At 39.7% G+C, this 27,229-nt stretch overlaps 1 protein-coding gene across 1 annotated transcript; it reads right to left on the bottom strand.

Moving 5' to 3' along the window:
• Window positions 1-4,057: 4,057 nt before the first annotated feature.
• Window positions 4,058-25,505, bottom strand: tspan17 (tetraspanin 17). Its single transcript, XM_003445857.5, has 8 exons — window positions 24,873-25,505; window positions 14,996-15,046; window positions 12,261-12,407; window positions 11,385-11,555; window positions 10,773-10,898; window positions 10,512-10,559; window positions 8,838-8,954; window positions 4,058-8,607 (listed from the first exon to the last, which is right to left on the bottom strand). Exons 1-8 carry the CDS (start codon window positions 24,957-24,959, stop codon window positions 8,542-8,544), a joined length of 813 nt encoding a protein of 270 aa, XP_003445905.1. The 5' UTR covers window positions 24,960-25,505; the 3' UTR covers window positions 4,058-8,541.
• Between the last annotated feature and the right edge of the window lie 1,724 nt (window positions 25,506-27,229).

Raw genomic sequence — 27,229 nt, 5'->3', positions numbered from 1 at the left:
TAATCACAAAAGAAAAAAAAAAAAAGCTTTTACTTGAGCACTTCAAAGATTTTTATTTAACTGCAGTATGTGTCAATGACTCCCTTGTCCCCCCTCCATGAAGATACCACATGAAAAAGCGAGAGTGCTGTCATGTGATGTCTGTTTCTCTAAGTTAGCTTACGCACATGTGACGTCACCGGCTATTTAATGGGCGCCTTTGACAGTTTGGTGGGGAAAGCTTTTTCTATAGAACACATCAATGAAATCAAGTTCTGTCCATGCCAGAGGCAATAGCATCTCTTTCTGCAGGCTGACATGATCCCTCCCCTTGTGGAGAACCGCAAGGAGGTTTCCCACTGCCTCGTAATGATATTATTGTTCCTCGATGCTTGTTCAGATCAATCAGAGTGGGTGCAGTGGGCTTAAAGTTTTACACCTTTCACTGGAAAGTTATGCCTTTCATTCCCGTGTGAACCATAGGAAGGAAATGCTGTGCTGGGCCTAGACTGTGCAACCTTTGTGTTTTTCATTCATCTGTGCTAGGAGCTTAGTTGCTGCTCATGAGTTCTTGACTCATCCAATTTCAGATAGAAGAAATCCAGGGTTGGCTATAGGGTGTCACGCCTTCAGGCACAAGATCCTCTTCTTCTTGAGTGTCACATCGGGGCCATTCGGCTTCTTTAAGATGGTAAACAGAGGCCCCACCGTGCCATTTAATTAGCTAATTACTAACTGTGTGCATCCAATTTAGCTGCTTAACTGCATATTTAGACAACCTGAACACAAATGTATGTTGTTGTTTATGTTTTTTAGGGGGGCTATGCTGTGAGTCAGGCTGCAGAGCTTTTATAATGCAATGCAGTGAGGGAAATCTCACTGCACTGCACTTTATGAAATAACTAAGCACAACTGTTTGCAAGCCTAAACACAAACATTAAGAGTATCTAGTCAGATTTAACTGCCCTGTAGTTTTATGTAAATAAGATCCAACTGCAGTATTCAGCAACAGGTTATCATTAGATATGTTTAACGAATTCAGACAAAAACGTTTTTTAGATTTCAAGCTTCTCATGGATCCGAGCAGTGACCAGCTACTAAAAGCTACAGTGTGCCACACGTGAAGCTAATAGTTTTTAAAACTATTGTGTCACCTGAAGGCAATGAGTGGTACTGCTGCTAGTTTTAATAGCCACCGCTTTTTTTCTCCGACAGTTCTAAAACACGTCTAAAAAAGAAAGCAACAAAAAAAGTCAAACGTATACTTAGTAATACAAACAGTTTTTTTTAACTCAATAATTTGTCTATGGATCAGGGTTAACAATTCTATTAATAAAAAGCTAGCAGATTTATAGAGAAGACAAAAAGAATCCAAAAACAGAATAAAGTTTCCATTTTTCCCAGTGTTCAGCAGAATAACTGTACCAGCTACTTAAAAGTTATTTTGATAGTTTAACCCCATAACTTCTGTGCTACCCTTTAACATTCCCGGGCCCACCCGTGGGCTATAATAGCTATAATGACTTTAATGACTAGACTTATTACCCTTTTAGATGCAACACTGGCTGTGTTGAACTGACAAATCTTATATACGACCAACAAGTGGGTAACAAGTAATAATGAAAGAAGATTAAATTCCTTGCTAGCAGCAGGGGAAAAAAATGAAGCAAGAAGTAAAGTTATCTCTGCTGAGAATCTATATCTCCCACGGAGTGCCAGAGGGTTTAGAAAGTCTCAGAAACCTAGAGAACCACTTACTCGCCATGCTCCGTGCTGAGGTCTGCGGGATCTTCTACAAGTGGCAGTGCTCTTTTCCAAGAGAACTGAGGTGCTGTTAGACATGAACTGCTTCTGAGCATAAGTAAGAGCACTGTTACCCATGCTGCAAACCCTAATGGGGATGCACCCCAGTAAAAAGTGAGCCACCTTTATAATACAGAAAAACCCCAAGGTAAAAGCTGCAGTTATCCCACTAACCCAAACCCTGCTTTGTTGTACAGGCTTCTGGAGAAGCTCTGTTCATTTTATGTGGATACAGAGATGCCCTCTCTCAGAAAGAGACCACATAGGTCTGTCAGGCTGTTATTAGTTTAATGTATGCGTCTGAAGAAGTGCATGTACGATGGGTATTGGTGCTGGCATCTTTAGATTTGGAATTGGCACTGTGGAAGAACATGAAATAGAGCTTGCTAAAACTTGCTAGACTGTAGCTGTACTGTAGCTAGATTTCTCGGGAGGTGCACGTCAGGTTAGGTAGGAGGTTGCGGTGCAGGGTTAAAATTGGATTGCAGTTATGGCGTGAGTTACAACGTAGATCTGACTCAGCAGTATAATTCACATGTAGCATGAATCTCAGACCAGGATCTCTTCCACACTCTAAGCAGGCAGCTTTCAGTGAGTTGATATGAGACCAAAAAAAAGGGGTTCAGATCAATACTACTAGTATTACAAAGCTGGTAGTCCTGGTCACTTTTCCCACTGCATCTTTGCTTTATTTCTATTACTGAAAAATCTGATTGTCATTTATTGTTTAACCTTTATTGTTGAGTTATTCTGCCAGAGACTAAATGCCCAATATCTGTTCATTTTATCACTGGGAATTGAAGGAAAGGTTTGTTGTTGTGAGCGCTGTTATTGGACAAGGTGGATGAGGATATAAAAAGAGGCTTTACTTATGTAAGTTATTAAATCTATCCCTATTGTTCTGTTATCGTGCCCATCCCGTGCTTTTTCCACTGAACTTGGGGGGGGGGGGTGGAGGAATAATATCAAAACAAATTTAAAAGATTACAAGCATAAAACTTGTGATGAATATTATTTAAGGTGAGAAGGTCAGGCGCTCTGCGTGGTCTGCTTTCCTCTCAAAGATGAAAGGCAGTAACAATAGGGGCTGCAGAAGCAGCAGAGTCTGATGTAGCCTTCCAGATGTGAGATACAATCTGGAGATTAAATCTTTAAACGTCTCTCATAAAGGAAATGGAGCATGTATCGAGCAGTGATCTCTCTGAACTGTGTCTTTTAAATGATATCAATTGGTCTGGTTTTCAGTGATGAACTACTGTATGGTATGAAAGCGAATTGTTGGTGCCTAAGATGCTTCCTGCGCCTATAAAAACACAAGGTCAGTCAAATTTATTGGACAGATGATGGTAGCATGGTAGCAGCTGCTCTAAATCAAATCAGAAAAGGGGGAGCTGTACTGGCTGATCTTCTGTCCATGAAGCTGCATGCTTTATTTTTTTGGTAATAAGTTACGACTTTCGACGTATTGGTTTCCGCCCCGTGGCCAGAAACTGTAACAAAGACCGAAAAGACCAGTGACATTTGTCTGTTAAGTCATTTGTTTACTGCCAGGGAAAGAACAGCAGTGCGTGCATAACCGTGAAGTGTTTCATCTCTGAGATGTGTAAGAAAATGTCTCTGAAGTTCACAGATTAAACTAGTTGATTAATTTTTCTCTTTGATCTCGATATCGTAAGGCAGAGCTGCAACAGCAGGTCGACGGGATGGGTTTGTATAGATCTGAGCTGTTCTACAAAAGCTAATAACATCAAGAATATAATACACACAAACGCACAGCTTTTTGCACGGCATTTTCTCTGACTTTCAGGATTAGCAGAGGAGGTCACAGCAGCACTGTGTCACTCTGAGTCACTATTTGTCTCCCTCTATTGGCTAAATTTATCAAAATATGATGAATTAAAAGGACTTTGTAATCAAAGGAAACATTAACAACACCCCCAGAGTAAGTAAATGAGTAGGTTTAGCATTCATTTTTGCCCTTTAGAAATCTGCTTCCCCATATTCTGTAACATTAGACATGTGCAAGTAGAAACTTAATAACTTAATCTCAAATACTGGTCAGGATTGCTGAAAGACCTATTACATAAAAAATGTTATTACTGCTACTTAGGTTTTATCATGAAGGCCACGTATTCATGCACTGGCCATTCATTCCTTTTTTATGTGTCATTAATGATGAATAGGAAAAAAAAGAGCACTTTTATCAATAATCCTTTAATATATGAAAGAGGCATGTATTAACAGAATATACAGTGTAACAGACCAAGTCCCACAGTTTTCATTTATAACACTTCTTCACCAGGCTACCCCTCGGAGTAGGCAGATTGGAAAAATACGGCTGATTGTTGTGATATTCTGCTGTAATCCACAAAACTTTAAACACAAAAAACAAAGAAAACAGAGGAACTTCAGAAATTTTTGTAGTGGTTTATATCCGACTGACAAACAAACAAGCGTCTTCGTAAATGTCATCTCTGTAAAACCCGCCAAATCGACACCAGTTCAAACCACACCGGCTGATCAAATGTGTTCGATTTGGGAACGTCGGTACTAACACGTGTGGTATTGCTGTTCATATGCTTGCAAACGAGCCAGTTAAGCTGCTTTCTCTGATGTGACATGAGCGCGCGCACACGATGAGGTAAGACGTACATGTCTGATGTGCTGCTCATTTCTGTTAAACAACATGCTCGCAGGACATTTCATCGGACGCACTTGCCAGCCACTCGGAATTATACATGTAAAGCAATTTTTAAAAGGCTCATTCAGATAATTCAATTGTTACAAATGAATAATCAATAATGGTTTACGCCAACCTGAACAGACGAGTTTGTGTATTTAAAGAAAAAGATCCACATATTCAGCTACTGAACACAGAGTAACCAGGACGATGTTAACTGGTTGTATCTGCTAATTAAAAAGGTTTTGTGATTGCATATAAATGTAGGTCTGCACACACACACACGTGCGCGCACACACACACACACACACACACACACACACACACACACACACACACACCTGGAGACTGAGGAAAAGGAATGCTCATTCGCTTTCATGCTCGCTACAACATATTTAAAAATGTAAAAATCTTCAGGAAAAGAACATTAAAACATCTCCACATACTCTCGATTCACATTCCTTATCTCGATTCATGTTATGCATTGCACTGGATCAGGATAAAGGGAAGTTCAAACTGAATGTGGAGCAGTAGGTCCATGCTGATAACAGACTTGTACATTCATGGTATGTATAAGGCTCCTCCTCGGGAATGATTTAAGCACCCACAGGGGGGAAGCAGAGAAAATTAAGAAGGTGTTTCTTGATGCAAGGCCATTATGATAAAGGACAAAGCGTAATTAGCATCGTTCTCTCCCTCCTGCTTTACCCTGCATTAAAGGAATACAAAAGCAGAATTAGCCAAAGCCGTTAAAAACAAACATACTCGAGCAAGTTCACCTCTGTGGAGTCTGCATATTTAAATCCTGCCAGGCGGCTACTGTGAATTATTATGGCATTATTATCCTTATTACCAAGGTGACTGTCTTGGCACATCCATTCAAGCACGATGTTGGCTGCAGAGCGGTTTTTATTTAAGAGCTGCAGCCCTGTAGTCCAGGAGAATTGACACTCACGGCCTCCGCCTGCGTTCAGCTAGATCCTCAGCATAACTCAAACGGCTGCAGCTCTCCACTTCATCAAACATAACACAGGATCTCATCCTATGCATATGCACTCTTCTGTTATTTCTCTTTGGTCTTTGGAGGGAACGGTGTGTTAAAGACCCTGAACAAAGACTTTCCAATTAAGATTTTTAGAAGAGAGAAAAAAAAAAACATGAAAATACTTCACAGATTTGTTAAACTTTCTCATTTGTTAATTAGTGACACACATTTGTTTCAACCCACAGATGGAGGGAAGAGAAAAAAGAAAACAACACACACACACGCACACACACACACACACACACACACACACACACACACACAGGTTTCATCCAGATTCATCTAACAAACTGAACAGTAAGTGAAATCAAAGAAGCCCACACACAAAGCATGACAAACAACTTTCGCGGCACGTCACAAAAATATAACTCCAGGTGAGAATTAACTGCAAGTTCATCCTGTAAAACGACTCCATATTTATTCTAAATGAAATCTGTTTTCGGAGATTACTGGAAGCTGTTACTCACTGATTACACCTAAAGTGCTGATATAAATGAGCTTCTCCTATACACACGCATCTATCTGAACCGGGGAGAAGTCATTAAGGCTCTGTCGCTCTTGTGCAGATGCATTGTTCTCCGCTGGCGATATTTCTACTTGTGCATTCACGGCGCCTAAACTCAAACGACTCCCGCTGTGTCGTGTGTTCCTCTTTCGTCAAAAGAGCCCGATGTTTAAAAATACATCAGAATGGTAGAGGCTCTGAAACAGGTGCACTATGATCAGGTAGATTTTTGATTTTTCTTTTTTTTTCTGAAGGGGGGGCGTGGGTGAAAAGCAACATGTGACATGTGCACACGACAGACGATCTTAAGGTGGCGTCGCTGAAAGAACTCCTCAGTATATGTATTCTGCAGACCGACTCTGAGAGAGAAGCAGGGAAAGTTTTCCTGCACTGTTCACAGAATATTAATGCTACTCATCTTTCAGCTAGTCTGTGTTGCAATTCCAAACATGTTTTCTCATTTTTGAGAGTGTGTGTGTGTGTGTCTATATCTAAAGTGTGCATATATGGACCTGTGTGTGTAGTCAAGTAAATCCGTTCCTAATCTAGCTTGTGCAATGTATCCGAATGACATTGTGACAGCCAGAAACAGCTGTTGTGGTTAAATGCTTTGAATAATATACAGAATTACTGAGTGAAGCCAGTTATAGCAGAACTGAACTCACTCCAAGAGAGTGTTTTCTGAATGAATGAATAAATGAATGAATGGGGAAAAAACCCCATAATAATTAAAGAGGGGGTGACGTATAGTGTGTAAACTTTAACATGAAAAATAACGTGACTATTTCCTCAGATGGAAACCGTAGCGGCCAGACTGATTTCTACAAATGCCGCCACGTGAGATAGATTGTTAGCTCGACTATTGAACTACACCATCAATAATCTAGTCAAAGTTAAAAGCAGCATTCATGTTATATTGAGACTGTCGCTAATATTAAAAAGGTACGGCGTGTATTTGCTATTCTATTTCTTAAAAACAATCCAAAAGAAAAAAATAAAAAGGACAACACTGAATTAAAAGATAAAAGCGTTACTGTAACATTGTTTAATTGTCATTTGATTTCTAGGTTCAACTGGCACTTCCCACATGGAGGGACAATGAATTCACATTTTGGCCGTGGAAATGCCATTTGTTATCGTTTGGCATTCCTAATAACAACAGAATTGTGGCCAGACAAAACCTTGGCAGTTAGCTAATGATATTATTTGGTCTCCATTAGGACCGCTAACACTCACAATACGAAGCTAATTTGCAGCTGACTGATGAGCTGGAAGTAAAACAGGTGCCTGTAAAGCTAAACAATGAACCCGAGAACAGATTTATCTATAAATGACAGGAAATGAATGAAGAATTAAAAGAACATCTTTAACAACAGACATATGTTCTTTTGCAAAGAGAAAAATATAAGACAAATATGGTATACAGAAGTCAAGTAAAAAGAAAAAAAGAAGATAAAAAAGGCCCCAAACTAGCAATCCCATGTGCCTGAGGGATGCTCGGAGATAAACAACAATCTCTATCATTAAACCCCCTTTCTCAGTCTAGCACACACTTACAATCCTTATTATTTCGTGTCATACAATACACTCAATCAACAGATGATGCAATCACCATAGGGCGAATGGGGTAACTTTTGGTGTTTATCTAAATTCAACAGACACGGATGGAAAAATAAGATATGCTTTTAACTGGCGGCAGGAAACACATATTTTTAGCCAGGCCCTGAGGTATAAGGGAAGGGGGCGGTCGAGGTGCACAAGTTCCATGTAAAGAACAGGAAGGACACAAAACTATTACTGGAAATTAATGGCACTTTTTACATTTGAACTTGAACAGAAAACTCTCAAAGTGACTTAAATTTGCAGATATGACTGACCAGTGTTCAGTTTTTTTGTCTCTCTTTTGGTTTTTTTTTAGTGGTCATAAAAAAGGTCACAAAGGAGAAAAACGACACGCAGACGAATCCATGCGGCCAGCAAGTCATCGTCATCTGGAGGAGAAGGAAGTGTGGAGGTGGGTGCGTGCTGACTTTAAGGGAAGGTCTTCAGCCCCCTTGCTGAGCAGGACAAAGGCTCTGTGACAACATGTTGCTTGAGGTTTTTTTGTTTTGTTTTGTTTTTTTAAAAAGGAGACATTTTTCCTTGTTTTGTTTTTTTTTTTTGTTGTTGTTGTCCATGGCTTCTGATCTCCGAGTTTTCTGGAGTCCTTGTGCAACTGCGTGCCTTAAATAAATTTGTCGAAAGAAAAAAAATAATAGAGGGAAAAAAAAAAGTAGGCAGGACTCTCTTCTGTATATTTGGGTTAAAATCCCAGCTGAGTGGTAAACAAAGTTCTGACTGTTTGGTTTGTGTGTGAAATATATTCTCTTTTTCAAGTTTCACTCACACACATATCGGTGTGTGAGAGCGTGTGTGTGTGTTGCTTAGCTCAGTGGCAAAAGTAGACAGATTTTGTCGGCTGTCCACCTCAGCCAGACGGTAGTGTGCTATGCGAGTTCAGGCTGGGGCCGCCCCACTTCAATTCTCCTGTCACCAGTTGGCTTTGACAGCTCTGATGTCACTCACGAGGTTTTGAGCAAGGCAGATACCAAAAATCTAGAAGAAAATAAAAACATTTTTTTTAAAGGCCACACAGGATTTTAAGTCACTGGATTAAGGCAAAAAAAACCCAAAAAACCAAACTACAGTTACATGTTCTCAACACTAGATGGAAGCGAAGACATAAAATAAAAAAAACTAGAACTATTGCTAGTTTTAATTAAAGGCCTCATTTGCGATACAGCAGGTTTCTTAGTGTGAGAAATCTCCAAACAACAGCTCATTACCTGTAAAAGTGCAATTCCAACAAAGACGCCGGCTACAATAATCAGGTTGTCTTGAAGCCACTTCTCAAACTGTCCCACGCAGCCCTTGGTATAGATAAACCTCTGCCGGTCCAACTCCTTTTTCACAAACATGAACATAATTCAAGTGCATTAAAGTTTCGAGGGAGGAAACACGTGTTTAATTTATGGCATATTGAATGATCTGCTCTCTGAGAGGATGCTGGCATTGCTCATTATTTAAACAAAAACTGCTACTCTGCCCTATGACTAATGCTGAGCACATACAAACACAAGATAGTGTTTTGCCCACTGACTCCATCACAGTTGATAAGGGCGTGAAGACCGCACGATAAGCTGAGTCACAGCCTAAGATTACAACATGTCAGTGTTCTCAATTACGCTGACTATCAATGCAGTGTATTCTTTTCCACCAAGGACACTGGTGGACTGAACAGACAGACAAAAGCTGTTTCCTGTTGCCTGACAGATGGCCGTTTCTGCTGTTGGATCCAGCTGATGATGTACGTGCTTTATTCAGACACGAAAATTTTACAAAAAACCCCCAAAACAAAACAAAAAAGGGTGTAATTAAAGCTGCAACGAAACTAAAAAGGGGCTAAGAATTGGTGCCACTGTACAATTCATTCTTTGTTATCCTTCAGACAAGTCAACCAGGAAAATCTTTTGTTCTCTTTCAGAACTTTAAATCTAGTTTTAAACCAATGAGGCAGAGAGAGCCACTTTGCAGCCAAAAAAAATAGCAGGAAACACAATGTTGTTATAGCTGTGGACTTCCTCTAAAACTATTTCAGCCCTTTGCCTTTGTTGTGCTCCTGTCCTTGCCATACTTCCTGCTCTTCCTCTTTCCCACCCTGCTCCCCGCTCAGGTGCTGCACAGGAACTCTCTGCACATCCCTGATAGTTTCAGCAAAATGTCAATGGCCAGGGTGTTAGCGCACAGAAAATGAATTCATAGCAACTCAATGGCAGGTGGTTCACTGTACTGCAGCTCGCCTAGCAACAGCAATCTTTCTGACTGCAGTGCAGTGAGTTGTAACCACCACACCCACACACACATAGAGGAAAAGGGAACGGACTGGCATAACCCACTGAGTCGCCAATTACAGAGTGTAGTAAGGCTGCTCTTGAGGCTATAACTGGATCCTAATTATCCCCGTTAGAAGAACAATCTGTTATTAAGGCAAGAAGCATACAGACTAGTCTGTGTGTGCTACTTAACCCACTATGTTCTCTATATCTAACACCAGCCATCTGTTTTTAGCTATAGTAGTTTTAAAGAGAGAAAATGCAGAGAATGCCATAAAATCTCACATTTAATTGGTTTTCCTTTGCATTTCAAACACAAATTCACTTTTTGATCAACTGACAATCAAGTCCAATACAAATGAACCTGACTGTCACTCTGCCTTCGACAACTTAGACCGTTTCAGTCAAACGGGTTTGCAGGCTGTCAGTCAATTCGCCCTCGGGAGTATCTCCAGCAGCATTGCATCATTTTAACCAAGATTTCTTTCTTCCTGCCAAGCTCCACATTTGCAACTGACTCTATCGTATGAGAACTGGTTAAGCGTTGCAATTTGTTGGGACTCTAAATTACAGATTTCCTTGATTTCCTTGCCTAAAGAGATCTACGGAAATAGAAGAGATACCAACCACGTGCTGCCGAACATCATAACCACATTGCGTGTTGATGACATCCTCCTGCAAAAAAAACAAACCAAATGGAGATTAAAACGGGATCCTCTACCACATTCATCCGTTACAATTGAACCTAAGGTCAGAAGGTTTGTAATAATGACTCTTTGCATGAGAGAAACTTCTTATGTTGACACACATGATGCATGGCTACAGATTATTACACGAAACAAAAAGCTGATTATGGACAGTTGTTTGTGCTGCTGAAACGCGACTCACTGCAGGGTCTTTGATGCAGCACGAAAAGGGAACGCCACAGCGCTCCCTACTGGGATTCCTGTCAGTGCAGTTGAAGTAGATGTTCAGGTTCCAGTCGTCAGGCCCGTGTGCTCCACAGCATGACCACTGGGACAACAACAACAAGAAGCAGAGATTAAACAGCTAACTCTAGTATACACACAGATGTACTTTCTTTGATCTTGCCATCTGAGCCCTTAAGAGGCTGGCTCAGGTCAGCCTAGGTTGTTAGCTTACTATGGCCAGGTAATGACTACAAACAGTGAGATTCAAGTATGAACACAAAAGCCAATCTAATCGCCTTTAGGGTGCCTCATGACAGAAACTAGCGTTTACACACAGGAGCAAATTATCTCAACTGCTTCCTCCACATAATTGGATAGCCATTTGACCGAAATACAATCACATTAATCAGAAAAACCACTCCACATTTGCAGCAGCTGAGTCTCTTCATTCTTACCATAACAAGGCTGACTCTTCATTTTCTGAGCTCACATGTACAGCTGCATTTCTAAAGAAGGAAGTAACTTCTTCCAGCGAAGAGACATGAACGATTTTAAGATAACGAGATACCATCGGTGGGGGTGAACTCACATATTCCTGGGCAAAGTCGATGAGATTCTGCAAGTCGATGTCATCGCGGTATGCCTTGACATTATTGTTGATGAAAAAGTTAAGCTGGTCTTTGATCCAGTCCTTAAAGACGAAGGCAAGGATCCCTGCAGTCAGCTCCAGGAAGAAGATCAAACCCAGGAACACAGAAAACTGAAAAGTACAAGTAAACACATGCAAACAGAAAACAATACACCTGTCACTTCAAGGAAGGAACAAGGAGCACCAAAGAAAATCCTGTGCCTTTCCCCGTTTCTGCTTGAAAATGAGTGTAAGAACAACTTTAATGTAATGTTCCTGTGCAGGTCGGGTTCTAGGGCCTGTCCTGATTTGCTAAGTGAGAGTGTGGCCATAAAAACTGCACTCCCACAGGTCCTATTGAATAATCCCTTTACAGTAAATGTAGGAGAAGATGCTGATGATAAATGCACAAAAGCCACATTAGCTCCTCACGCTGATGCCTGATTTACTACTGCTAATGGACATCTGCTGGAGTTAATAGCTACTCAGAATCACAGGCAGCAACAAGGCGAGTTTGTCTCTGTCAGTCACAGGATTTTATCAATAAAGCTGAACCCAAATAAATCCTGGTGGTGTTGTGGCAGAAGAAAGAACTGCCTAATACGCATAAGAAAAAAATAGGCTTTAGTGGAGCAGTATACCTTTCTGATCATTAAACAGGATTTGGTTTACTGATGAGCTATGATATGCCACACCGTCATTCATAGCATTTGGCTCAGGCGAGTCAAAGTGACACCTGCTACACAGATGCCTTTAGCCCTGGTGTGAAGTGCAGATCTAAGGGGTGTGAAATAGTTAAAACAGTGTCTGTGCATATAACGCCTAGAGGTGGCTTACAAATTTAAGCAGTAAGGTGTTCTCTCTGAGCGCTCCGATACATCCAGCAAAGCCCAGAATGAACATGACCCCTCCGACGACGATGAAGAGCCATACAGGGTCAAAGCCCCCTAAATCTGTGATGGATGACAGATTGGACAGCACGCCCTGAGGGGGAAGGAGGAAGACAAAAGAGTGGTTAAAATTCAGACCATAATACTTCCAAAATCAATCCTTACCATCCCCATGACAAGATCTCAGTAAAAATTCTCCTTTTACAAAAACACAGTTAACCTTGAGAAGATCCTGTGATGTCTAAGAGAAAAAGTGAGATTTAACTAATGTCACAGCCTGCTGGGCCCTGTTCACCGATGCAGACTTGTAGCAGGGAAATTTAATAAACTGAAATACTCTTATCCCATTACATTCTTATATATCAATGTGATGTTTTCAAAATAAAATAAAGAACCTCGCTGAGGTTTTGTTATCAATTTAAATGTAACATACACTCACTCTATGGCATTTTTGTGGCAAAATTATAAAACAAGTAACTTCTCACAAGAGGCACTTCAAAGCCTCCTGAAAACACAGAGACATTTGTCCTTCCACTCTCCTCTCTGAAAGCCACAGTGTGGCCACCATCTTGTCTTGTCAGCCTCTGCGTTTTTAGAATTATTTACAACAAGACAGACTTCAACTGTAATCATTCCCAATTCTTAACTATACTGTATATTGCAACTTTAACGCAATATATTTGATTGCGCCAAATTGCTTCAAATAAATGATTAGTCTCCAATCTTTATGATAGTTTCATTTTAATGGAGGTAGACAGAATATTATCCAAAAATCGAGAAAAAACATATTACATAAAGTTTGCATTACATATGAAATTATTCACATGTCATTGAGCGAAACAAGTATTTCATCCTCTGCAAACCAGCCAGAATTCTGGCTCCCACGAGTGTGTGTGGGCACAGAGCCAATCAGTCAATCAAGGATAGTCCTGATCTCAGCCTGTTAAGCGTATAAAGCACACCTGTCCACAGAAGCCATTTCTTTCATTCCAGCCTCTCCACCCAAAGGGCGAGACCAAAGAGCTGTCAAAGTCTGTCAGGAACAAAGTGTAGACCTGCACAAGGCTGGAATGGGCTACAAGACCATCACCAAGAAACTTGGTGAGAATGTAACAACTGTTGGTGCGATTACTCCGAAATGAAAGAAATAGAAAATGAACATCAATCGCCCTCAGTCTGGGGCTCAGTGCAATGAGAAAAATCTTACCGCTGTGCTTGCCAACAGAGGTTTCTCCACCAAGTACTATGTCATGTTTTGTTTGGAGATCAAATACCTATTTCACTCAAAGCCTTGCAAATCAATTTATAATTGTAAATGTGGGTTTTCCCCTGCATTTTTGGTTTATATTCTGGCTGTCTTTATTAAAATGAAAATTAGAGACGGTTTATTTCTTCGGAAGTGAGCAAACTTCACACAAATCCAACAGGAAATAAAATTATTATTTCTTCCGCAGTAACAGTGGGCGTCGTTATTGTTTCTGGATAGCACATTAAAGAAGGTACTTTGCGAAAGCCCCATAAAAGCGAGTTCAAGCTTGTTTTATTAACATGTTTTTGTGCAACCCTGCTATATTTTTCAGTTATTTTGAAAAAGGAAACCACTATGTGTATCCACTCCCAGTCTGACATCCTGTTTGCTTGTCATATATTATAGTGAACATGCCCAACACTTGCAGCTAAAGCCGAGACAGCTCTCGTACTGAGTTAATCTCCCTCTGCATTGAGCAAGGACAAAACTATAGGATGAAGGCAATGCTGGATGCTCATGTTTTTATGGCCCTGCTGCAGAATAAACTGCACGCATTTAAATTTTAGCAGGAGGCCCTGAAACAATAATGTAGTCTGGCTGTGCACAGCAGGCTTGAAACTAATCATCTTAGTCACTGAGACCCAAACTCACCATTACGTCTTTCCAGCAACCACTATTCATCATTCACCCTAATCCCTTTAAATTATTCACGCTGCTCCACAAAGGTACTCCAGTGCAGGCCGATTTGCACAGAGTTCATGACCAGACGTTACTAATCAGTACATGGTTCCACACTTGTGCAGCGATTTCTTGCTAATTAATGAACAAATTGACTGGTAACTCCTCTGAAAGAAGTTTTGAACGTAGCCATGACTCACTTCACACGAGAGGTTAATGGCAACACCTGATCTTTGTAGCCTGTCCAGCGTGGACAATAAACAGTGAACCAGTTTCTGTGCAAAAATAAGATCCAATTTATCGTGCAACAGGCTTTCATACGAGACGAAGCACAAGGCATTCAAATCCTGGTAGCTGTAAGTCAAATGAGTGTGTCATTTGGACCCTATGGCTCCTTATTTGCAGGCACAGCCATTTCAAGCTCCAATCACCGGAAAAACAATTTAACCATTAGCTCGATATTGGCTCAACAAAACTTAGTTACACATCACACTGTAGCTGCAGCAGTGAGTATAATTCATATCCTGAGACGTGTTTACCAGGAACATTATGAGGTTATATGCCTTTAAGTGCTACAAAGTGTTACAGGAATGGAGCTTCTATTTTCCACACCACTCCTCTCAAAAGCTCTGTTTACATCCAAACTCCATCCGATGAATTACACTTCCAGCTTATTACAGCTAGGATATCTGGAAGAATTTTAGCTATGTGGTAACCCTTAGCCAGTGTGTTTGTGTGCATGTGTTTATACATACCTTCTCCGCCCATGCCCACAAGCCTATACCCAAGAATGCAGCTCCTAGTAACTGTAAAACAAAGCACAGAGAGGCGGCTGTGAGATGGGAGGCAACTGATACAAACTGAAACAGTTTATTGCAGATGATACAGTTGTTATTGTAGCAAGATCGGGAATGGTTTGGGAGTGGTGCGGATTACACTGGTTTCCCCCTGGCAACATATGTAAACAGCAGGACTGCTTTAGATTCAGAGTTTTACTGTGGTAAATAAAAATTCAATTCATCTTTTGTCATCCACTGCATCCTTTCTAACAATATTCACATAAGAACAAAGGGATCTCTCATTTTTAATTATCAGAAAAACTGACAGAGAATCACATAGGAAAGAAACCAATAAAAGAAAAACCTCTTTTAGGAGCTTTTAAATAAAGTGAATTCTTCAAAGATTAAATCGCAGAGATATTACACTGAGCTGCTGTAAGGGTTAAAGAAAATCCGTCCAATATTAGTCTTTCATCCCGGTGTAGGTCGAGTTTAAGGCTCACTGCTTCAACTTGACTGAAAGCCAAGTGGCTGTGTTACTAGCCCACGGTGTCAAAAGATGTAAAAATGACACAAAAACAACAGAATAGCTACAGGATGTGAAAAATCACCGGTTTCTGGTGTTTACACGTAGAAATGTTACTGTCTAATCAGCTGCTTAGCTGCTACAAAATGGCATTCATAAGAGTTTTAGGATGGCGAGGGAGTGAGCTGGGGGCAAACTCTAATGGTAGTGCCTGAAATATAATAGCTCCATTGAAATTGTGTTAAATCATTTGTTGGGAAGCTGATTAAATCGCGAGAAGCAGGTAAACTAATGGCAGCCCATTAGCACACACCTAACAAGATCAACGTGACAGTCTTCCAAACAACAACAGCAGTCAGCAGTTGGGATGGGGGGGCTGGCTTGACCTGGTAGTTATATAAGCGTCTGTAGCGAAGGGTGTGGTAGATTCAACTGGAAGGTGACAAGCAGGAAGAGTCAGTGTAAGCAGGCAGACATCAGAAGAGATTAGACTGACAGAGTGGGAGTATTACAGCACTTAGCCTTTGACTTCAAGTTTTTCATGCAGATTAAAGAAGCTGAAAACCGTGACAAAGGAAACCACTTGCGTCTTGCGGCATAAAAGGCACAGCAACACAATTGATCAGAGTCGCCAGACAACATGGATAACTACCAGTTTACTTATTCTAAATAAGGACATTTGTACAACGCTGCCTTCATTTTTCTATATTTGAATGTTAATAACCAATTTGGGGCACTGAACTACTTAAGCAGCTTTGCCAAGCTTGGCTTCAACCCCAAAATGGAATCTATGGAAGCTTTCATTCATTTTGCTTCTCTACTCAATACTGATCAATATTTTTAGGCAAAAAAGAAGGCATTTTAGCATCAATACAACAGTTTTATTATCTGAGTCTGAACAGCATATAAAACCAGAGCAGAAAAAGGCAAGCATATGACTCAGGTGTGCAAAAATTCCAATCAGTTTCACATCATTGTTTTGCAAAGTGCAACCTTAGCATGCTTTGACGCACTGATGAAAGAAACTGAAAAGCTTGGAGGCAAAGCAATTCAATAGACTGGACATTTTGGAGCCTGCTCTCAGTTTCCACCTCTAGTGACTACACACAGAAGAAGCCTTTCTCATAAATGCTCAGTTTTCCAGTCCTTTTCCATGGTTCAGGAGTTTATTTAAAAAAACAAAAAAAAAAACAAACATTATTTGTTGTTCCTGTGTTCATTTTTGGATATGATAATGGTTCCTGTAGGTCCCTGCACTATACCGCTTTACCACAGTTGTGCACCAACACAGAAAAAGAGCAGTACACAATGTATCCAAGAATCTCATCATTAGCAGCTTGTTTGCCACTCCTCCCAACAGAATAGTGAACTTGTAGTCAGCCTTAAAAGCCGGGGGGGGGGAATCTGTTTTTGCCAATTTTCAATGAGCCCGTTGCCATGTTTTTAACTTTATTTAGATTTCTAAGAGTCAGAAAATTAACCTAATCTTTGACACGCAGCTGTAAACCACACCAAAATCACTGTAATTCAATTATGCAGTAAGAAACAAGCTTAAAGATAAGCCGTGGCATTTTTCCAGTTCTGCGAATGGAAACATTTTTATCTGACAGGGTCAAGCGGGACATGCTCAGTCCAACTACTGCTTTCACAATATTCCGCTTAATCAGGAAGAGTTCATGCCAGTAAACATACAATAACAGATATTTTCACGGAAATACAGACCTTGGAAACCACAACGCATTATGAGTAACAGTGAAAAACATTACTTTGATTTGTTTACAAGAGAACTCCATCTCACTTTTAGGCTGCATTTGGTAACAGTACCAGTACCCAGAGTTACACACCACAAACATTTGTCTAAACACAGAGAGGTACACCACACAGGCTTTTAAAATAACAGAATGTCCAAAACCCGATACAGACACCAATATTTTTCGCCCCTTTCATTCGAAGTGTTTGTTGTTGTTTCACTGGGGATGTCAATCTGCCTCCTCACCGAGTAATATCAAATAACTTGCAAAGCATCCTTGTATTATTTTGTATTAGCATAGTATTAAAATGTTCAATCTTGCATCTCTAAGCTCATCCAGTCTTATATTTCACCTAAGAAATCTAACAAACCAACCCCAGTCAATATATTGTCTTCAACTGGATTTTAAAATGCAGTTGAAAAGAATTTAAAGTGACATACAAAGCCTTGCTGAGACCTTATTCCATCAGACACTTTCTGACTAAATTTTGATTTATTTTACAAGTTTTTAATTCATTACATCACTGAAGTGTGAAAGAAAAAAACTGATGTGGCAAAATACAAGAAATTGGTGCAAAATCTGTGCCACCACCAAAACTTCTGGCTACGACTGTATATATAAATGAAGGTATGCCATGTGTCCTAGACAAACAGTGCAGAACAAAAGAAGTGGACACCTTAAAATCATCTATAACAGATGAACAGTATCTAAAAGTCATGTCCTTAAGAAATGGAAATTGTGTGGAATTACCAATGCAGATTTTCATCCATCTGGATAGCATCTGATTGGAAACCACTTTATTTTCAGCATGACAATCCAAACACAATGCCAATGCAGTAAAATTACCTGGATAGAAAAACCCAGAGTGGAACACTATCAGTCATGGATTGGCCTCCCCTCAACATCATTGAAGCAGTGTGTTCTCATCTTGACAGAACAAAAGAAAAGGCAGCCAACATCCAAAGAAGAGCTATGAATGTCCTTCAAGAAGCCTGGAGAACTATTCCTGAAACCTACTTAAAGAAAATACAAGAAAGCTGCCTAAGAGCTTAGGCTGTATTGAAGAATAAAGATGAGGAGTGGCTCAAGACTTTGGCACACTAATGCCAAAATTATTGTCCCATTAAGAACATTGTACCAACCTTGCTGCAAGTGAAAATAAACTTTTCTGTATATGTACACTTTTATGTCATTCCTACAACCATTTCTACAGCCACTATGCAAGCCATGCACCAACATTTTACTAATATGTACTGACTTTACTCATTTTTGCTAATCTTTTTCCTGTCATGCATTAAATCATTAAGAGTTCATTAACCTTTGAATAGCCATAAGGGGCATATATAATAGCCATTATTTCCTATGCAATACTTAATGTCTACATCAGAAGTTCTCATATTGAGACAATGATTATTTCAAGAGGAACCTTAATGGAATTTATTACTGCAGCCTTCAGGTGCTTGAAAAGGTGTCAATAGTGTTGAGTTTCAAACTACAGAAACGTGACAGTTAGAGGATCAATACTGCAGAATTCCAATTAGCATCTCTTAGAATTTTATATAAAAATGTTAAATAGACACTTAAACAACTTCTTGCAGGTAAATTCTCAATTTATTAATAAAAAGGTTTCCTGGCAGGCGAGTATGAATGCACGCCCCTTTCTTTTCCCATTTCTACTCTACCATGAACAATCCAGTGAAGCAGAAAGAAACCTATTCAGTGTGGTGCTTCTGAAATGTAACACCATCCAGACACCACAAAAGTATTTCGTGGTGTCTGGCTGGTGTTTGGTTGTAGAACCAATTTTACTATTGTTTTTATTTCCGGTCAAGAGTACTTCAGAACACATCGGGTTGTATTTCCTCCTGCCACAGCTTGATGTGGCACTGAAGACAGCATTATAGAGACATCTATGCCTGGTACTAATTTATTCTGGGGTGGGGTTCTTCTGCTGTTCTCAGCTTCAATCTGTGATCAGTTATTTTATACTTTATAAAGTTAATGTAAGTTTCAGAAAGGACAGATTCCTGAAAAAGCCCCAAATCAATATTTTGTTTGAGTAAAAATTACATTTCTACTGAATGTGTTATTTGTTTTTTAATCTATTGCAGAGATTTGACAGGACAGATCAACTAAGCAGCATTGTGAAATGCACCATGATAACTGGCAGTCTGTGTTCGTGCTCTGTGCTTTTTGGAACCTTATCTGTAAATCAAACTTTCCTTTACGGACCAGTACGTTTTAGACTGAACATACTGAAAGAATACAAAACAGAAACAGAACTGAAACTGTCTTTGTATAGTGCTTGCATAACATCCTTATTTTGTCTAACTTTTCTCACAACCTGAATCAAATTCAGGTCAGCTTGCGGCAGTGGAATTAGCTACCTGAGCTAGACTCTCTAAATACCACTCTCTGTGGCAAAACGTCCTCCAGACAATCTTTTCACCTTATTAACAAACTCCTTAAGCAAGACAGCTGGCTTTGGGACTTTGTTGATCAGGTGCTTTGATGGAGGAAACCTGCTACCTTTTTCCCTGTAAAGGTTTTAACGGAGAGGACAGGAACAGCGCTGCAGTTCTGGACGCGAGAAACACTTTTTCCTTCACTCAACTTGAGCTCACCATCTGGGTAACAATTCTGACCCTTTGCTCTTGTGTGTGAACAGACTCCAGCTCCACGTTAAACTGTGCCAGCATCATCATGACTGCTGCTGTTGTGTCATCAGTGTTTTTGTTTAAAACTGTGGGCCCTGTGGGCTTAATGTTATCAAACTTTTTATTCACACGCTGCTCCCAAATACATTTCTATTGCAGGCCTGTTTTCAGTCGCAAATGTGAGTTAAACCCTTGCATTTCTGTGTCCATAGTGACAATAGTGCGCTACAGAGCCGTGTGTTAAATGAAACGTCGACGCAAAGAATTTCTGTCGAGAACTTTTTTTTAAATAACTGAATTATTTGAAATACTCAATAAATCTCTTTGTACAACAAAACAATGTACGAGTCACCAACTTTGGTTTTTTAACAATATGTTATTAAAATACTCAGGATCTGTTCATTTAAATCTCACCCGCACGAATAATGCATTTCTTTTGCTTTTGATTAATTTGATCATTCTGTCAAACCTATGTATTTTATCGGAAACTGATCAAATAAAGTATGAATCTAGGTGTCTCTTTATTTGCGTTATTATTCAAATCAAGGTTCCTTCGCTGTCAAGTGCTGCTTGTAAAATATGTCCATCCCAAAGGGAGGGTTTTCTCTCCATGTGGACTAAGAGATTATCAACACTTGAAAAGATGCCTCCCTAAGCCAGCTGATCCCATTAACCTCTACTAACTGGCAGACAAATCAAGCTCCCCACTCCTGCACATGCATGCACACATAGACACACAGGATACAGTGTCAATCCCCTTTCCATGACTCCCTAAAAAAACATGAGTATTTAATGAGGGGGATTGTGTGACACCGTGATTCTCAATCTCAGCAGCAATGTCAACAGGGTGAGCAAATTGTTAAGCTCATCACATTCCACAACATATATCTTTATTACTAATACTTTCATTTTTGCATCACATGGCTACAAAATATATATACTGATTTTGCAGATTAATTCTTTACATGAAAGCTTAATTCAAACGTCCAAAGAAAATAAACTTTACAAGATTCAACACCAGATTCTGAGACCGTATAAATGAATAGAAAAAAGGAAGAAATATCACTAAGTGCACTCTGACACCATGTGTTGGTCTTAGATGTGAAAAGAAGCAGAATACAAGTAGAAAATAGGAAATGTAGCCCAAACGGCAAAACAGGAGGACAGCAGAAAATGGAAACAGACATTTAAAAAAATACACAGAAAACAAAGTTAAATGCAGACTGTGCAAAGCGGGGCTTTCCTTTCACGAACGTACCCGAGCTGTGACGTCAACTCCGAATGGGTCAATTGTAGAGAGTTAAGTTTATGTTAATAATGTTTATGTTAGATTACCTCTCAGAAACTTCTCAGGATGATGCTTGCTAAAGAAACACCATTTCAATTTTGTTAGCTAATGAGTGAAATGTGACAGTAAACCATTAAACAGGAGTAGCTACACTGTCTCCTAGTCTTTTATTTTTTCCTCAATTTAATATTAGCATTTATTCTATTAAACCTCTTCCACCTTACATTAGGTAGTTATTCTTTGGGTTATATAGTTTAATTTGCATTGAACACTACACTTTTTGAGAAACTCTGATATACAACCACAGTGATTAGTAACTGTATTTTCTAATTGTGTTTTGTTCTGTTTTACTAGTATTAAGCACAGGCGTATAGATGAGTTGGTTTTAAAAAGGGGCACATGCACCTCTCAAATGGCTGAAGTCATGACAGAGAGCATCTTTAGTTATCAGCAGCTGGGAACATCATCTCAAAGACAAGAGCAAGCCTCACTCCAGAGCACGTCCAATGCAATCGTGAAGTCATGAACTGAATCATCTGTACACTTTGCAAACTTGTTATTTTGGACTGGAAAAGAAAAACTTTTTGATTTCATTTAAATCTTTATTTGAGCTTGTGGATAGAAGCCATTTTTAGTTTTCTATTAGCACATCTTTTGTTTAAATACTACTGGCACTTTTATTTTGCATTACCTAATATTTGTATTTATTTCATTTTTATTCTGAAGGTCCTGCTGAGTAGTGTTAAGAATACATTGGATTATTTTCAAATACAATTTTCTTCGGTTATTTTATAAACCAGCGCTTTTGAAAATTCATGGACAACAACAATAATTATATTTTAGCATTAAAAATATTTTTGCATTTACACATACTGCTGAATGAACTATTACAGAAACATAAACAATTTTGGTAATTACTAAAAACATCAATTTAGCACATTTAGCTGTGGTATAAACCTTACATTGAATGATGGTCTAATAAATTTGCTGAGCACTTTAATTTCTGATGACAACGTCCCCACATCAGTGTGGTATTCCTCAGTGTTATGGCTAATATAAATAACATTATCAATAGCTTTCATCATTGGCACAGTGGAAAAAGTTTTGAGACTGATCTAAAACCACTAACCAAAGACTGGTCCTGGGTTCTGTTAAATGAGACAACAGAACAAGAAATGAAATATTGACTCTAACACAGCCCATTAACTACATTATAACCTTTCTCAGGCTTTATAATTGCAAAGCTGTCTGACAAATTTACTTACATATTGTGTTCAGTGATTAAGGCTATATTTCAATTCAAAATGATCAATAAGAGATAAAGGCAGAAGTGGCATAATATATCATATAGCTGATCAGCTGCCATGTCTCCATTTTAAGGTAGAGTCACTGAGATGGCCTGATATGAGAAATGCTGAAAACCAAAGAAAGGAAGATACGTTCTAGGAACACACACACAATGGGATCTTTAAAATATTCTGGTTTCCCACAGCTTAAGGTGTCTTATCAACATTTATTCCTTCATTTTGTCAATACTGAGAAAATCTAACTGTGCCAAAGGTACGGCAAAAAAAAGTCTTGCTCTCCTTAAATGGTATCAGTAATGCAATCAACATTGCAATAACTAGACACGTGAAACCATGACTAAGTCACAGAGCATGTCTCCGAATAACGTCACACCTGGTTGTTTACAGGTGTGCTCCAGAGCTGTAATCATGCAACTTGCCTTTTGGTGCCAAATGTGAAAAGACAGAGCTGTAGCTGGCTAATAACACTCTCGCTTGCATTCAACCAACTCAGCAACTTGGTTACAGCTTAACAAGCTCTTAATTACAGCGTGCAGAGCTCCCAAACATTTCAGCAGCTCAGGCAGAAAATGTGATTAATTAATTGGATGTGGGGAATGTGTCTATTCTAAGGATGAGAGAAGGTGTGTTGTTCGTGGGTGAGAATGCCTGGCTGTCAACAGCAAGCCTGGGTACTGCGAAACCTCACACTAAAAGCAAGTATTGCTCCATTTTGTTCACAATATTTATGGCCTTACAAGCATTTTGTCTCAATTTAGGCAGCCTTTTCAAGCCTGACAAGATCACTAGAGGAAAGACAAATGGGTTGATTTGTGGAGTATAAACCCCATCTCTCTCTATTTCAGCAATGCACTGGCTTGTCTGTCAAATCCAGTTCTGCAGCACTCAGACAAGAGTAGAACATCTTCTAGTGATTATTAACGGAAACAGCCAGCGAGCTGGAACTTGTTCCACTGTTTTACAGAGAGTTCAGACACATGACTGTTAGCTTGGCCTAAGTGTGAAACACTGTAAAAGAACACAATGTGTCAGATACAATGCTGACAAAGCCCATGACTCAATATTTCCTTGTTGATTGCTTATTCAGATGAAATTACAATAAACTCTTTATTTCTGCCGATAATATTAGCCTCTGTAGCTACAAAAATCATGTTCATGGCACAGAAATATGTGGCAGGTATGATGTACTCATATTTGTTTTGAAGGAAAAGTGTTGCGGAATGAGGAAGCGATAAGGAAAGTTTGAGCAATGCCAGAAAAGGCAGATACACGTGAAGTCCGTGTTCCTTGTGAGTCTGATAGAGCAAGCATATGACGGGAGAAAACACAGACTTACAAGCCCCCCCCCCTCAATCTTTGTTCTCACCATTACTCTTTGTGCATTTGTGGGTGTGAGCGAAGACAAACAATGCTGTCCCGCACAGTCTGGGCACTATAGTATAGGGAGTGAAAGAAAGCATGGAAAGGGGAGGGTTGGGTGGTATTCAGACCGTATGGCCTTTTCCTTTAAACTGTGTGTGGGAAGACCTCCTGGGGCAGACAGACACGCCATTCCTTCACCCACAGACATTATATTATACCAGCCCACAGAGGCGATGCAGATGAGTGAGGAGGGAGGTGTGGGCAAGACTGAACAGAGAAACTTTTCAGAGAGGGGATAAAGATGGAGGGAGGGGTATTGTAAAGGAGACGTGCAACCACTTGCCACTGCCCCATCAATGCAGATGAGATTCATGCTATTAGTCAGCTCAACTAGGAGCAGAAACCATTATAAAAGAAAATGACTCCTTTATTTTTCTTTACTAAACTTTACATTGAAATTGAGAAGTTACATTTGTAAGTAATCTGTCTCTGATGGCCAAAAGTTTCTAAATGGAAAACTGTCAACTTTACAAGTAATAAGTAGAGGTACGCAAAAAAAAGGAAAGAAAAAAATTTTAATCCTAAATAAATAGAGTGTGTAGCCGACATTTTAGGGCATGAACACTGTCCTACATTAAAACAAATAATTTCCTCCTCATTTACAACAATTTACTTCTGTTAGAACAAGCTAATCTGCTGTGCATGACAACACACAAACATCAACAACACCGCACAGCTGGATGGAAAAAACGTGACTTTCATTAAAATCAAGTGACTCAGGACAAAAACAAACAAACAAAAAAAATATACTAGATAGAGCTCAGCGATCAACTTCCATTGGCCAACAGCACTGGTGCTAACGTTCCCGACGTTTACACGAATGTATACTTCAAGTTATCACTGTTTACCTGAAATTTCTAATAAAAGCAAAAGGAATGAGTAACAACACTGTGTTTACTTACCCAGAATACAATGTTGAATCCAAATAAAAAGTATTTCACACAGCAGCTGACTTCGGCTCCTTTAAATTGACGGTGTTTTCTACTCATTCTTCCAAAGAAAGTGGTGGCTAACTGACGAGCTAGGCAACTACTGATACTCAACCAAAGCTACAGTTCTTAAACAACTGAATACAAGGTTAGCTGGCTCCATCAGCTAAGCAAACCCCGCGTTAAGTCTTCCGGGTAGGTTAAAACTCAGACATATGTGGCTAAATTGTCTTTAACTCGCTTTGACTATTAGCTTGCTAGGCCAGCTAGCTCGTAACTTCTATAGTTAGCATTAGCTGCTAACAACAACAAATCCAGGAGCACTTCAACTAAGGCACACAGATGCGGCTCTGCAGCTCCGTCGACATTCAAGTTGCCTGGTGTTTACGTCGCTTCGCTTGCCGGACGATCGAGATAAAGCTGGCGGTACTTCAGCTACACCTCCCTAATATTATCTGTGTTGCTGCATCGCCGCTTGTGAGTCTTCATCCTTGTTGTTTTGTGCTGTAAAACAAGCCCCTGCTGTCAAACGGGAAAACCACTGCGCTGGCTTTCGCCCTTTTCACCTCAAGAGCGGCCTCTTGTGTCTCAGCGTAGCTTGACCACACAGAGAATAAGCACTGTATGTACGAGGTTGCTTCATTAAAAGCTGCAGTAGGAAGTGGCCAGGTTTATAATGTGAGTTCAAATTGAAGAAGGAGTGCACAGTAATAAAAAACAAACAAACAAACAAAAACGGGACAGAACAGTATGAGTAATGATATTAACAATCATCTATAATGATTAATAATTAGCGAGATTCTAGGAAAGTATCATTCATTAATTGTCATTATTTACACATTTGCCTACACCTGCCACGACGCATTAAAATGTCTGTAGTGAGAAAGGTCGATTAGGAATGACACTCTAATAAACGGGGGTACTCAACCGCAATTATATATTCATAATTTCAGCCATAATGTTCTGGCATGACAGGCTGAGTAATTTCACTCCTTTAAGTAAGTCAGTGAAGGAGAAATATAGATAACTGCAGAATGTGTGAAATGTTGTGAAACGTAATCAAATGAAAAAGGAAGTGAACAATCTGTTCTGAACAACTTTGGCTCATTTGAACTTCTGTCTGGAGTCCTACAGATGGCAGTCTATGATCCTGCGATAAATGCATTTCCTTTTCACCTCTGGGTGCTCCAGTCTGGGGCATGCCAGCCTTCTATCGCCAGAAATGTGTATTATGTTGTGCTGACAGTAAACACAGCACAAGACTGTAAAACCAAACAGTACCAGCCTGCATTAGCTATTAGCTACATGTAATATTTTCATCCGTTACTCTACTTTTTCTCAATATGGCTTAAACCCGCACCTAGTAACAAGACAAAGACATATTATGAAATTAGAAATACACTGTCCACGTTGCCATATAAATTTAAAGGAGCAACTGTTTAAGGGCCTTAATGTTGCAGTGATACATTTAATAGTATATTTAGAGGCCGATAAAGTTTTATTGATTATAGATTAAAAACACTAATTTAACATTGTAAATGTGGATGTGTTGCTACTTATCTTCCGTGACCAGCTTCACATTTTATTTAGATACGGCATAGCTAGGGAAATGTTACTCCAGCCTAAATTATTTTCAGTTCCCAAAAAGTTGATTCAGTTCATGAGGATGCAGTGTTTTCAGTGGGAGAAACGTTTCGCCACTAATCCAAGAGACTTCTTCAGTCTCAGCTGACTGCAGGTTTCCACCAGCTTATAAACACTACAGTTACATAATGACTGAAACTAGCACCACTGATGAACAATGGCTGTAAGGTCAGTTTCTTGATCATTAATATGTAAATTGTCATGACCATTGATCAGTGACCATTGATCAATTGCCGTGAGTACCATTCACAGAGAGTTGGGAAATGGCTGCAATCATAGCATTGAAAGATGTACCCTTAGGCCCCCTTCTTGATCTAGGTCTTTCCCTTTTCACATAAATAGCCTCCTTGACTACCCGTTCAAACCAGTGTTCCTCCCTGTCCAGGATGTGAACATTCTCTTCATTGAAAAAGTTGGCACTGGCCTGTAGGTGTGAATAGACTGCAGAGTCCTGGCCTGACGAGGTAGCTCTTCTGTGTTGTGCCATCCGCTTAGCCAGAGGTTTTTTGATTTCCCCGATGTAAAAATCATGGCAATCCTCCTGGATCTTATCAGCGTACACTATATTACTCTGTGCCGGGGGACCGGATTCTTGGGGTGGACCAATTTTGGGGGCAGTTTGTTTCGGGATTTAAAAGCCACAGAGGGGCGGTGTTGAGAAAAAATGTGTCTCAACTGTTCTGACA

The sequence above is a fragment of the Oreochromis niloticus genome, linkage group LG2 (assembly GCF_001858045.2).
Source record: "Oreochromis niloticus isolate F11D_XX linkage group LG2, O_niloticus_UMD_NMBU, whole genome shotgun sequence".
In the NCBI taxonomy this organism is placed as follows: domain Eukaryota; kingdom Metazoa; phylum Chordata; class Actinopteri; order Cichliformes; family Cichlidae; genus Oreochromis; species Oreochromis niloticus.
The sequence above is the reverse complement of the archived record's forward strand: the minus strand, read 5'-3'. Positions and strand labels throughout refer to the sequence as shown.

Coding starts and splice junctions, on each gene's coding strand:
- tspan17 (XM_003445857.5), bottom strand. CDS start 24,959: ATGAGTAGAAAACACCGTCAATTTAAAGGAGCCGAAGTCAGCTGCTGT. Junction 11,556..12,260: donor ACACCTTACTGCTTAAATTT/GTAAGCCACCTC, acceptor TGTACTTTTCAG/TTTTCTGTGTTCCTGGGTTT. Junction 10,899..11,384: donor TCGACTTTGCCCAGGAATAT/GTGAGTTCACCC, acceptor TTGTTGTCCCAG/TGGTCATGCTGTGGAGCACA.